General features: G+C 61.2%; 2 protein-coding genes across 4 annotated transcripts in view; one reads left to right on the top strand and one right to left on the bottom strand.

The window, feature by feature from the left end:
- Nucleotides 1-240: 240 nt before the first annotated feature.
- On the top strand, nt 241-2,345 carry LOC309450139 (uncharacterized protein C8orf58). The gene is made up of 6 exons (XM_082072814.1): nt 241-371; nt 1,057-1,532; nt 1,612-1,746; nt 1,823-1,910; nt 1,994-2,097; nt 2,175-2,345. Exons 1-6 carry the CDS (start codon nt 326-328, stop codon nt 2,256-2,258), a joined length of 933 nt encoding a protein of 310 aa, XP_081928940.1. The 5' UTR covers nt 241-325; the 3' UTR covers nt 2,259-2,345.
- A 4,413-nt stretch (nt 2,346-6,758) lies between these two features.
- Nucleotides 6,759-12,496, bottom strand: part of BIN3 (bridging integrator 3) — a 35,790-nt gene continuing 30,052 nt past the window's right edge. For all 3 annotated transcript variants that reach the window (XM_082072500.1, XM_082072501.1, XM_082072502.1), the window contains 2 exons: nt 11,466-11,600; nt 6,759-7,238 (listed from right to left, as the gene is read on the bottom strand). In XM_082072500.1, coding sequence (XP_081928626.1) covers nt 7,092-7,238; nt 11,466-11,600 — 282 coding nt within the window. In that variant the 3' untranslated portion in view covers nt 6,759-7,091. The remainder of the gene's footprint in view (nt 7,239-11,465; nt 11,601-12,496) is intronic.

The following is a 12,496-nucleotide window of genomic DNA, read 5'->3' as shown; positions in this document are numbered from 1 at the left end:
GACCCACCAGGGTAGGAATTTGGGGGCACTGGGACCCCCGGCCGTGAATTCAGCCCTGAGCGGGGTTTCGCGAAAGCGGTGGGACTCATCCGGCGCTCGGCTGTCTGCCGGTGCCCAAACCGCCCTCTCGCCTTCCCGGTTGGGTTGGGAAGGGAGCCCTTAACCACCGGCCCAGCCAGTATCGCCAATCCCAAATCCTGCGAGGAACCAGTTGGGAACCAGTCCTGTAATGAGGTGCCTCTGGATACAGGGCCCGTCGCCGGCTGGGCTGGTATAAAAGGCAGCGCCGGGACGCGCGCCCGGCACTCGGCTCCGGCTCTCGGCGATGTGGGGGGGCTCCCGCGCTGCCTGGAAGAGGAGGTTCAGCTGCTGTGAGTGCCTGGGGGGGGGTGACCCTCCGAGGAGGGGTTTGCCGGGGGGGTGGGCTGCTCTGCACCCCGAGCTGAGTGCCGGGAGGGTGCCAAAGCTTCGCTCCCCACCGCGCTGAGCCCTGGGCTGTGGCCTGGATGGGAAGGGAGGTGAGAGCCGAGACCGACGCTGCCATCCCACCCTGAGCTGTGGGGTGGTGGGCAGTGATGCCCCCCGTGTGGCAGTGATGCCCCCCATGCTGGGGGTCCCTGGAGTCATCCTGCGGTGGGGGGGATGGATTCCATGCCCTGCTGTGTTTGGGGTGGGCTGGCACCGAGCTGGAGCGAGTTGTGAGAGCCATTGCCTGTGCAGCCCCCACTGGGTTGGGGTGAGGAGCATGGGGGCTCCCCAGGAGTACGGGGAAAGAGGGAGGATGGGGCTGGGCACAGGGATGTGTTTTTGGGGCGCAGCAACAACTTGTTGGCGTATAGGCCTCCCTGGCACAGGGCAGGGCTGCGGGGACCCTCCAGAGCAGGGTGACCGGGCAGGGGGCTGTAACTGTGTGGCACAGGTCATGGGTACGACTGGAGCTGCTGAAGGGTGATTTGGGGGGCTGAGAGGGGTGGCAGGCCAGGGCATGCAGGGGGGTGGCGAGTGTGCCCCGCCTGTGCCAGGGGACCCCCCCATCTGATGCCACTCGCCCCGCAGATGGTCCCTGGGAGACAGCGGAGAGCTGCGTGGTACCCACCTCCGCCAGCGTCTACCGGCGGCTGCAGGAGAGCCCGCGGCAGCCCCCGGGGGGCTTGAGCACCTGGGGACCCCCCCCAGCACCAGCCCTCTCTCCCGGTAGCCCCCTGGCAAGCGGACGGCTCCTCAAGTCCGAATCGGAGGACTCCGGGGTGGAGATGGCCAGCAACGAGCACTCCCCCTGCACCCCCCTGGGCTCCGAGAGCAGCTTCTCCCTCGACAGCTTCCCCCCGGAGAAGAAGAGCCCCCCCAGAGAGGAGCCGGGCCCCGAGCCCCCCCGGACGCCCCGCAGCCGCTCGGGCAGCAAGAAGCTGCTGCAGGCAGCTCAGCGCAGCAAGAGGCAGCGGCTGCCCGGGCGCTGCCCACGGCTGCGGGGAGAACACGCGTGGGACCCCCGGGAGCAGGAGGAGCCCAGCACGGCGGACCCTGAGGCAGCGGTGGGTGCTGGGAGGGGGTGCATGTGGCTGGGGGGGCGCTCGGCCACCCGGCAGGCCCTGACCCCCACCTCGGCCGCAGGCTGTGCCTGGGCAGGGGCTGCGGTACCTGGAGCACGTCTGCCAGATGCTGGAGCGCCTGGCCCGGCTGCAGCAGGACAACCGGCTCCTCCGGCAGCAGGTGGGAGATGCCCGGAGCACCCGCCCTGACGCCACGGTGAGGGCCGGGGGTGCTCGGGGTGGGGGGGGGTGTGGGGGATCCCAGCTCACACCTCACATCTCCTCACCCACAGCCCCCTCGGGACCCCCCGGGACAGGATCCCACCGTGTGGAGGGGTGAGCGGTTCCGCCCGCGCTCCTGCTCAGACAGCCAAGCGCCAGGTGAGTGGGGTGGGATACAGGGATGGGGGGGGGCGTGCCTGGTTTAACCCCCCCAAAACTGGTTTAACCCCCCCACCATGCAGCGCCTGACCCTGGCCCATGCCGGAGGATGTGGGGACACTCTGCCAGCTCCCCCAGCCTGCTGGACCCCCCCGAGAGTGGGATGGACGCCCCTGCAGCAGACAAGGTAGGGGCGGGGGTGACGGGGGGAACCGGGGGGGTCCCGCCTGTCGCCCCCATCGCTCACAGCCGTGTCTCCCCCAGGACAGGCACTCGCACTGGGGCCGGGTGAAGGTTCTGCTCACCCGCCTGACCCGCCGCTCGCTGCGGGGGGGCCGGTGCAGGTAGGACCGGGGTGGGGTCCTGGTCCCGCTGCCACCCCTGGATGGAGGAGCCGCGCTGCACCTATTGCGTCATACCCCGCCCCGTGACGTCACGCCCACCCGGGGCCGGCCCCCGGCCCGGCGCTGCACCCCCCCTTCCCCCCCACACCCCCCAATAAAACCTTTTCACTGGAAAAGAGGCGGCTCATTGCGAGACGATGCGTTGTTGCGCGGTGACATCACTCTCAACCCGGCGTGACGTCACGGCCGCATCACTTCCGAGCGCGTTTCCAGCCCCTTTGTCCGCCCGGTCCGAGCGGCTGCCGCCCCCCACCCTCCCCGGGTCCCCCCCGAACCCCTTCCTGGGGCACCCACTGACTTGGGCGGGGGGCTCAACCCCTTTCCCTCCCCTTTCTACCGCAGGTGGGTGGGGAGGGGGCGTCGGGACGGGAGATGCTCCCCATCGCATGGTGGGTGGGGGGGAACAGCGGGTGTTGCTGGGGGGGGTTCACCAGCCTGCAGGAGGGGTCGGGGCGGTGGGCGAGGCGGTTTTGTGCGGGGGGGACGGTGCGCCGCGGTGTTTCGGTGCTGCTGGAGCCCCTCACCGTGGGGACGGGCCGGGTGCCGCCGCCGGGAAGATGCTGCTCCAAGCTGCCTGCAGGTGCTCTCCGAACAGGTACCCCCATTATTCCCTCCACCCCCCCTCTTTCCTGACGATTTCCTACCGTGACTTGGTTTCTCCCTTCCCGCAGCCTCTCCCGAGCCCCCCGGCCCCGCTTCCCCCTGTGCCCCCCCGGGCAGCAGCTGAGCATCCCGGAGCCCAGCGCCTGCTCCTGCATCCCACGCTCCTGCCCGGTGAAGGTGAGTGCTGGTCCTTACCATGGGGGACGGATCCGGGTGGCGGGGGGTCCCTGGCTGTGAGCGCAGCAGGACGAGGGGGTGCTGTGGGTGTTTGGGTTTTCTGGAGCTCCTGGGGGTGCCGTGGGGTTTCATGATCGTTGTTCCTCCCTCCCCAGCAGTGAATCTCCTCCCATTGCCCCATCTGCTCACCTGGGGAGATGCTCTGGGCCAGGACCATAGGGAAGGGATGCAGGCAGATGATCAGGATGGGGATGTGTCCCTGCTGTTGGGGGGACATCTGGGCAGCCCCCACCCCGCTGCCCTGTACCTTCTGTGCCTTTTGGAGCACTCAACACCCACCCGGGCCAGACCTCAAGACAAGGACACCATCCCTACTGGGTGCTCTGGCTACGCAGTGACTTTTGGGGGGGATATTTGTGGTCAGAGAGGACTGCTTTTGGGTGAGCCCAAACGCCCTCAACATGGATCTCTGCCTCCATCCCCTTCTGCGATGCCAGGGAGGTGCTGTGGCAGCATCCAGCCGCCCCACGGCTTCTACAACCTGTGCCGGGGCTGCCTGGACACCTTCCCCCGTGTCCGTGGTACCACGGCTGCATCCCACTGCCTGACCCCGAGGAGGATGCTGAGGGTGCTCTGGGTGATGCTGAGGTGAGGAGGAGGAGGGTCTGCTCTTGCGCAGGTGATGGCCTTGGTGCTCCCCAACCCCCTGGAGCAAGGGAAAGCTCCTGAGCACCCAAAAAAGCAAATCGAGGTGAGGATCCAGGCGTGTGCTGGACACAGCAGCCCCGGCGAGGGTTGTTTCACCCAGTTTTGGGGGAAAGCCCTGTGGTTTGGTGCTGCGCTGTCATCTGTGTTTACTGCTGGACAGCTTGTGTCCGCAAAACCTGGTCTTGTCCCCAAAGGGGCCAGGGGATTTGGGGACAGTCGGGATGCTGTAATGCAGCTGGGCTCACTGTGTGTCTCTTCTTAGCTCGGGCTGAGGATGAAAGAGGATGAAGGTGTGTGAAGGGTCCCTGTCATGGGACGGCCACATCCTGACACTGACCCCACAGTCCTGAGTGGGACAGGCTGGGCTGGACCTGAGCGGTTACACAAAGCGGTGAGTGCCCCCCGATCGGACATCCCTTCCCTCGGCTTTCCGGAGGTCTGAGCACCGCGGTGCTTTGTTCCATCACCGAGTCAATGTTCCCTTCCGCCAGCTCTCCCCATTAACGCTGGGATCTCTGGGGTGGTGCAAGAAACCCGTAATTATCCACTTTTACTATGCGAGATTGATTCCTCCTCCCAGCCCTGCAAAGAGCTGCTGGTTCAGGAGCAGATTCCCAGATCACAGCAGCGTTTGCAGCGCTGGGTTAAGTTTCCATGGGTGAAATGTGTCTCTGTTTTGAGCAGAACAGCAGGAGGAGCTGCTGGCCCAGAGCAGCATCTGCGCTTTGCTGAGCAGCTCCGGGGATGCGGGTTTAAGGACGGGGGGATGCGCTGGGTGGAGGAGAGGAAGGTTGCTGGGGGTTGGGGTGACCCAGCGATGTGGATTTAGGGGAGCCCAGGCAGGGTTTAATCCAGCCGCAGCACCTCTGGGCCACCGAGCAGCTGGCCAAGAGGTCTCTGGAGCTGGCGCAGGGTCTGCCGGGGCTCGTGTCCCCACGTGTCACCCGTGGAAGAGCGTGGCCCTCGCTGGGGCGCATGGGCTCAGCTCCACACACGGCAGTTATATATACATACATATATGTATAAATATAGCATCCCTGCTCCGGGTAACCGTGGCAACTGGTTTTATTTTGCTTAAACCCAGCCCGGCATGTGATGTGGTAGGGAAGGAACAGCTGAATGGGGGTGAGGTTTGGGGTGCAGGGGGAGGAGGTTTGGTTGGGTCCAGTGGGGACCGGATAGGGGATGCTCTTGAACTGGGGCTTTGCTCCGTGTCCCTGGGGACAGTCACCAGCCCCTCCATGTCAGGGCTCTGGCCCCATCCCCATCACTCCTGTTGTTGCAGTGTCCCTCTGGGGAAGGTTTTATTGGGGGTCCAGCTCCCCATGTTCTGCTGGGATTCCCTGGGCATCCCTGCTGTGACACAGGTTTGCCCAATTAATGGACCGGTGGGATGTGGCGATTTTGTTGCTGGACATCTGGGCATCCCCGTGCCAGCTCAAGGCAGAGAAGGGACCCAGAGGAGAAGCCGCGATGCTGAGGCTTTGCCAGGGGTCCTGTGCGGTGACACCAGGTGACGTGCCAGCTCGGGGGTCCCAAAAAGCGTTTTTATTTCTGCTTGGAAAGGGCTGTGGAGAGGTGGAGAAGATCCTGCTCGGGGTGACAGCTCCCAGCACCTTCTCCTCCCACCTGAACAGGGCAGTTTTTAGCAAGAAATAGAGTCCCCTGAGCAGTCACAGCTGCACAAAGGGAAAAGGAGCTCCTTGGTAGGTGTAGGGATGCTGGGGGGTCTGGTGGAGATTTTGGGGTGGGTGACGAGTTGTTCTTGTTCCAGGAACCCCCCCTCTGCTGCCTCCTGCCTCCAACACCATGATGCTCAGCTTGGGAAGTCACTGGAGAAAACGGAGCAGCCGCCTTGACCCGGAGAGCAAAATCCAGGCTGGGTAAGCCAAGACACACTGGGCTGTGGGGACCCGTCTTCGCAGGCCACCGGTCACCCCCTCTTCTCTTCTCTTCTAGATGAAGGAACCAGCATCCAGCTGCTCTCCACCAGCAGAGGGTGACAACCCCACTCGCCTGGGTGTCACACGCTGGGGATGGTGGCAGGGTCCCCAAGAGCTTTTTCTGTCCTCGTCCCTTCCCCGTGCAGCCAGGGCAGCTGTAGGGATGCTCATGGTTTGCTCTGACCCTTTTTTTAGTGTTTAATGGAAACCTCTTGGGTAGGAAATTAGTGTGTTGGAGACAGGACAATGGCCTCCTCCATGCTACAAGCTGGATGCACAAATTGGGGGCCAGACCAGCTTTTTTAGGATGGAGGGACCCAAACTGATGGCTGGTACTCGTTGTGCTGCTCGGGGGGATCTCTGGATGCTGCTGTGGCCGTGGCGCGTTCCTTCGCTGCATTCACCATTCACTGTATTTCACTGTAAAACTGTGTTTCTTGTGCTTGTGAACCCGTTTCCTTCCTGCGTCTCTTCGGGGGCTGCTCAGTCCCTCTTTCCCCTTTTCCAGCCCCTTAATATCGTGCTTAAAATGACACCCCCAAAGCACCGGTGTCCTGCTGTGGCTGGGGATGTGGCAGAGCTGGGGGGCCGCTCCCCGTGTCCCCCCGCAGTGACAGGCAGGTGGCAGCAGAGGGCACCGGCACCCCAGCTGCCAAAAAGTCTTTATTGGAGCCTTCGTGCCCCCCAAAAAGTGGCTACAATTGACTCAGGCTGTGGAGCCCCCCCAGGCCCCCTAATTTTCCCTGGCTTTGCTCCCACCTGGGTTATATTTCCCTTTTGCATCCCCCTGCTTCCTTTGCCCTGGGGTCCCATCGTCGCCCTTGAGCACCCATCGCTGTGCAGATGTGCACCCCCTGTGCCCCCACAGCTGTGGGGCAAGAGGCACTTTACACCATTCCTGCTTAAAACAGGAATTCCTGCTTAAAACGGGGTGGATCCGGAGCACAGCATCACTTGATGCTCAGCATGGGAAGTTGGGCCCTTTCATCACCCTCTCCCGATGCCTCAAAAAATTGAATTTAAACACTTTTACTCTCCCCTTTCAGGGGGTAGTGGGGTCCTAAGGCACAAAATAAATGTCCCAGCAGCAGGAGTGGCCGTGTCCTCCTGCCAGAAAGGGACTGGCAGCACCCAGCCCACTCCCCGTCTTCAGCTCTGCTGCCAACACCTACTTAAGGCAAAACCTGGTCTTAGGGCGGGCGGAGACAATCCAGATGTCTTTTGCAAACAGCTGTCTGGAGGGGGGAGCTGTGCTGTGTCCCCCAGGCCATACCACAAGGGATGGAGGAGGTGGGACGGGGGTGCTCCCCAGCCCCTTCCCCATCACCAACATCCCCCCGCGATGCTCAGTCGTCGGCCACGATGGACAGAGCGCGCAGCTCGCTCAGCTTGGCGTCGTTCTCCCGCTCCCGCTGCTCGTCGCTCAAGCCGGGCCGGTCGATCTGTGCCGTCAGGTCCCCAAAAATCTTGTGCATCTCGGTGTAGTAGACAACCTGGGGTGCGGGGAGGAGAAAGATGGGGGGTGAGTGGAGCCAGCCCCTCGCCTCAGCGTTTCATGGTCTAAAATAGCTTCTCTACCATGTGTTGGTGCCACCCCCTTAGATTATTACAACTCAACACATTTTAATAACGCGCTGCCCTTCTCTGCTTGCTTCCCATCTGGGGAGATGCATCTGTGGGGCTGTCACTGTCCCCCCTGTGCAGCCACCGTCCCCGTGCCACAGCCAGGGTGTCACCGGTGTCACCGGGTTCTGCAACAGGTCCCCGGTCACGGCGCAGGGGCGGCGAGCGCCGCAAGCAGCGCGCCTGGCACGAAGCAACGGGGAAGCAGGGGGGTGTTTTAATAATGTGCTAATTAGTACCGCCAATTAACTCCGGCAGCGAGCGGCGCTTCGGCAGAGCGGGAGCTGGTGGGTCGGCGCAGGCAGATGGCACCAGCGCGGGTGCTTTGCTGGAGGAGGGCAGGCAGCGAGCCCTGCCTGCGGGCAGGGGCAGGATCAGGGACCCCCAGCCTGGGGGGCCGCTGTGCCCCACAGGAGGAAGGTGATGTGGGTTACCTGGCCCAGGCATCCCCCAGATGTGGCGGGGAGATGCTGCCTCTCAGCAGGACGATGCGTTGCCCCCATTTTGCAGAAGGGCACGGGCAGGCACCAGCATCTCGGGAGCGGAGCCGCGCAGTCTCCATGGAGACCGGCTCCCCCAATCCTGCTCCAAATGACGCTTATTTTGAGATGCTGGGGACCCAGCCTCCCTGTTGGAGGGTGGCACAGCTGGATGCTGGAGCTCCGTGTCCCTTGTCCCCATCCCGGTGTCAGATGGGCTCGGTTCAGTCACATATGGCCAAGCAGCGCTGCCAATTCCGGCACAGAAAAGGCACCGGCACGTTGAAATGAATCTCCCTGGGAACTGGGGAGCTGCTGCCCCCCCAGAATTGTCCCCTGCGCCCCCCAACACCAGCATTCGCAGCAGCATCTTTTCCATATCAAATGGGCAAAGCAGAGCCAATATTTTGGTCTCATCCCCACCGCCCACGTGCCGCTGCCATGGAGCCCTTCCCGTGGGGGACGCCGGGTCCCTGCGGGTCTCCTTGGGGACGCTCTTGTCCCCCGGTAGGACCCAGTGCCTAAACCAGTATGCATCTCCTGTGCTTTACCCAGCCCCCATGCTCTTCTCCTGCTGAAATACAGGATGAAAACCATCACTGCCTCTCTGGGGGGGGTCCCCGCATTGGGGTGGGTGCTGGGGAGGGGGATGCACCCCAGACGACGGGTGCTGACGGTTCCAGCAGCGGGGGGGGCCCTGCGGCACCCCCTGCCTGCAGCTCGGTACTTTTCCAGCTATGGATGCCATATGCTCCATCCCCATCCCAGCAAATCCCAGCTCGCCTTTGAGACCGAGCCAAGGGCCCCGAGTCCACCTGTCTTGAACTAATTCTGTTTCGGGACACCCTGTTCTCCTCATTTTCTATAGATCGCGTTTACAGTGCCACAGCCGGGCAGTGTTTATGTCAGCCCTACACAAAACAAAAGCCTGGGGTCGCTGCCAGGGCTGGACAGTCCCATGGACTCGCAAGCCCCATTTTTCCCCCCATTTCATTAAAAAGAAAAAAGAGGAGTATCATGTTTTCTAGCAGGAAAACAAAGAGCACGGCGGGAAGGAAGTTTCGTTACACTCGCACCAGCGACGGGGCTCCAAATCTCCCCCTTTCGTCTTCATCTGGCCGCTTCAAAGTCCCCAGCGAGGGAAATATTTGCCTCGGTTGGCTCGGCCCCGGGCATGTGGGTGGACACAAAAGTATTTGGTGTTGAATGTTACAGCCCCAGCGAGCTCGGGACATGTCACACCCGGCACTGGGGACGGCGGCCAAGCTGGGCCATGGGAACCCAAGTCTGGGAGGGTCTCGGTGGGTTAAAGACTTAAAGCTGCTGCTCCGGAGATGGTTTAAAGCGGGGTCCTTCCCTTTGCCATGGCTGGGTTGTTCCTGGAGGGAATGGATGTGTTCACAGGTCATCATTGTGCTGGCCAGTGACGCTTGTCTCACTTTAACCACTTTTCTCTCTTCAGGGGCAAAACAAAAGGGAAAACTACAGTTTTGCACCTTCAAATGGTGGGTTTGACCTGGGGACAAGCAACTGCAGATACCAGGAGAGAGCTGAGCCCTGCCTGCCCCTCTCCCCGAGCACCCCGGACCAACCGTCGCTCCTAGAGGTACCTGCAGAAAGAGGCTGGAAATAGGAATTCCACCGAGTAACGTGAACCCCCCGAGATGCTCAATAACTCCAGAAGGTGCGGAGGGAGAGGGAGAACGCGGGAATCAGCGGCGGGATGAATGAGCACAGCCCGTCCCCGTGTCCCCCATCAATATCTCGCACCTGGGACGGGGATGCTCCGGTGTCCCCCTGACTGTCCCCACCGGGTTCCCTGCAGGTGAGCAGCCGCTGCGGTGACTCAGGGCTCCCTGGTGCTATTCCTGGCTCACCACTGATTCATTACATTACCTTGGGCAAGTCGTTTCCCTTTTCTTGTTTTCATTCCGGCCACCTGTGATGGGGAAAATGCTGCGTAGCCCCCAGGCAAGAGCTCCTGAATGGGGGGGATGCTGAACCCAAGCTCAGCACAAAGAGTTATCGGGGAGCACCGAGCTCTCCTCCCCGCAGCAGAGATGCTGTGGTCCCTCCCCAGGGATGAAGATGCAGCCAGCGCTGGGGGAGAGGGATGCTGCTCCCATCTAGGTCAGCGGGGAGGGCTTTAGCATCCCTCTGGGCCCAGCTTTAGTCTAGCCTAGGGGAGATGCCTCAGCTTTGTGGTGATAATAAAAACCAAGATTCTTCTTGCTCGCCTTTCCTAACAAAAACCCCCACCTGAAGAGGGCCAAGAAACAAAATAGAGGATTCCCAAGGAAGCGGAAGGTATGAACGGAGAAACTTGCAAACAGCCCCAGTTGAAAGCACCCTGCTGGCGTCTCCCAGTGCTCCCAGTACGTTGTTCTCCACCCCAGGCTCCCGACAAGCCGAGGCAGGAGCCAGCTGGCAGCCAGGACCCAGCACGAGCCGAGCGAGGGACATCGCGGCCAAGGACACAGAAAGCAAAGCCGCTTCTCTTCGGAACCCGCCGGTGGCATTCGGGTTTCAAGGTCTCGTCCAAACAACCCACCCACAGCAAGCGGAGGGTTTGCGGGGGGGTGGGGAGAAGGGCCGGTGAGATTTTTGCGGTGGCTCCAGGGTGTCTGGTTATTTCGGCTGGAACAGGGAGCCCCGCGGCAGGCGATGGCGAAGGGAACAGCGAGAACAGCATCCCCAGCACCCACCCGGCCGGGCGCTTCGGCACCATCTGGTAGGTGAATCAGGCTGCAGACAACTCGCTGGCAGCTCCATGGAGAGAGAGAGAAACCCCCCCCAAAAATCAGAGGTGAGATGGAAACACGTGCTCCTTGCAGCCACCGCACCTGTGTCACCACACCCGCTCCAAAATCAAAATACTGTAGGAAAATTGCCCAGCAGCACGTGGCTTCACCCTGATCCAGCCCAAGTTCAAAGGTAGATTACATCCCCAAAATGCTCCTCTCCAGCCTAAAGAAAAGGGTGAGGGGAGAAGGAAGATGGAGGAGGAGCAGAAGGAAGCGGGAGGATGGAAACCGAAGCGGGCGGGGGTTTATTTAGGCCAGCCCTCCCTGCAAAGCTTGGTGTGGAGCTGACGGAGCAGCCGCCTCTCTCTCTGCCACAAAGGAGCCTTCAGATGAGCCTCGAGCATCTCAGCATCTCCAACAAGATCCAACCCTGAGCTCAGGACCACAAACGCAAAGAGATGGCGCGCCCAGATGGAGAAAGCCACCAAATTCCAGCACCTGATGTAAAAGCAGGGCTTGAGCCTTATTACAGGTAATTTCAGGGAACAGGACACCATATTGTACCAGGAGTATCCCTGATATGCAGCAAATCCATATAAAACAGCAAAAAACTCACCTCCTTTCTACCCTGCACCCCATCACCACAGGTACCAGCAGATGCCAACCTGCTCTTCTCCCAGGACAAAGTCCAACACCTGCCCAATGTCCCACCACTCAATAATTGAATTACTGTATGTAATGGCGTTTGGGCAGAGCTTTGCTGCACCTTACCTGTGTGTAACGCTCAGCTTGAAGAGCAATTCCCCCCAAGGTAGGACCCAGATGTGAGGATGCCACTAAAGGAACACCTGCCAGAGAGGGGACAGCATCTCACCTGCGCCCGCACCAGCGATTCGAAGCTGGGCTTGAAGTAATCGATGCGGCTGCTGTAAAATTTGGGCATTTCCTCCAGGAGCTGCTTGTTTTTGGCTTCGAAGTCCTCCTTCACTGGCCTCAGCTCTTCACGGGCCTGCGAAAGAAGATGGGGGGTCAGAGAGCTGGGAAAATGTCCTTCCCTTGGGTAGAGCTGCACTGAGGCCACCCCAGGCCAGCGGAGTGACCCAAGGACAACCAGTGACCAGATAAGAGACCCTGGTGGGACCAAATGACCAACTAACGGAGCCTGGTGGGACCAAATGACCAACTAACGGAGCCTGGTGGGGCCAAATGACCAACTAACGGAGCCTGGTGGGGCCAAATGACCAATTCATGGAGCCTGGTGGGGCCAAATGACCAATTAATGGAACGTGGTGAGACCAAATGACCATCCGAGGGAGCCTGGTGGGACCAAATGACCATCTGATGGAGCCTGGTGGAACCCAAGTGACCAGATAATGGAGTCTGCTGGGGCGAAATGACCATCCAATGGAGCTTCATGGGACCAAATGACCATCTAACAGAGCCTGGTGAGACCCAATGACCAACTAACAGAGCCTGGTGAGACCCAAGCTCTGACCCTGGACCATGGGGAAACCCATGGGACACAGAGAGGCTGCTGCAAAAATCACAAGCCAATTGCTCTTCTGGGGGCAGAATGGGGACACAAACCAGCCCCAAAGCTCAGCCAGGCTGCAGAACATCCCACCCACCTCGGTGTCCCCTGGCCCTGCCGTCCCCGAGAGCATCGCCACAGGATCCTGTCCCCATCGTCATTTTCGCCCGTGACCTTCAGCTCAGCGCGCCCAACTGGCTTCTTTAAACAGAAGCGTGGGGAGAAAGGGAAATGTCTCCGAGATGGTGTTGGAAAAGGGCAGGAGGGGGTGGGCTGTGAAATATTAGACTGGGCTCAAGTCTGCCACTTAATCCCGGTGCCATTCCGACGGGAGGGGGACACGGCGCCGGTCCCTGGCCCCAGGACGTCACTCC

Source organism: Streptopelia decaocto (assembly GCF_964273445.1).
Source record: "Streptopelia decaocto genome assembly, chromosome: 25".
Classification (NCBI taxonomy): domain Eukaryota; kingdom Metazoa; phylum Chordata; class Aves; order Columbiformes; family Columbidae; genus Streptopelia; species Streptopelia decaocto.
Note: the sequence above shows the minus strand (reverse complement) of the source record. Positions and strands in the feature narration are given on the sequence as shown.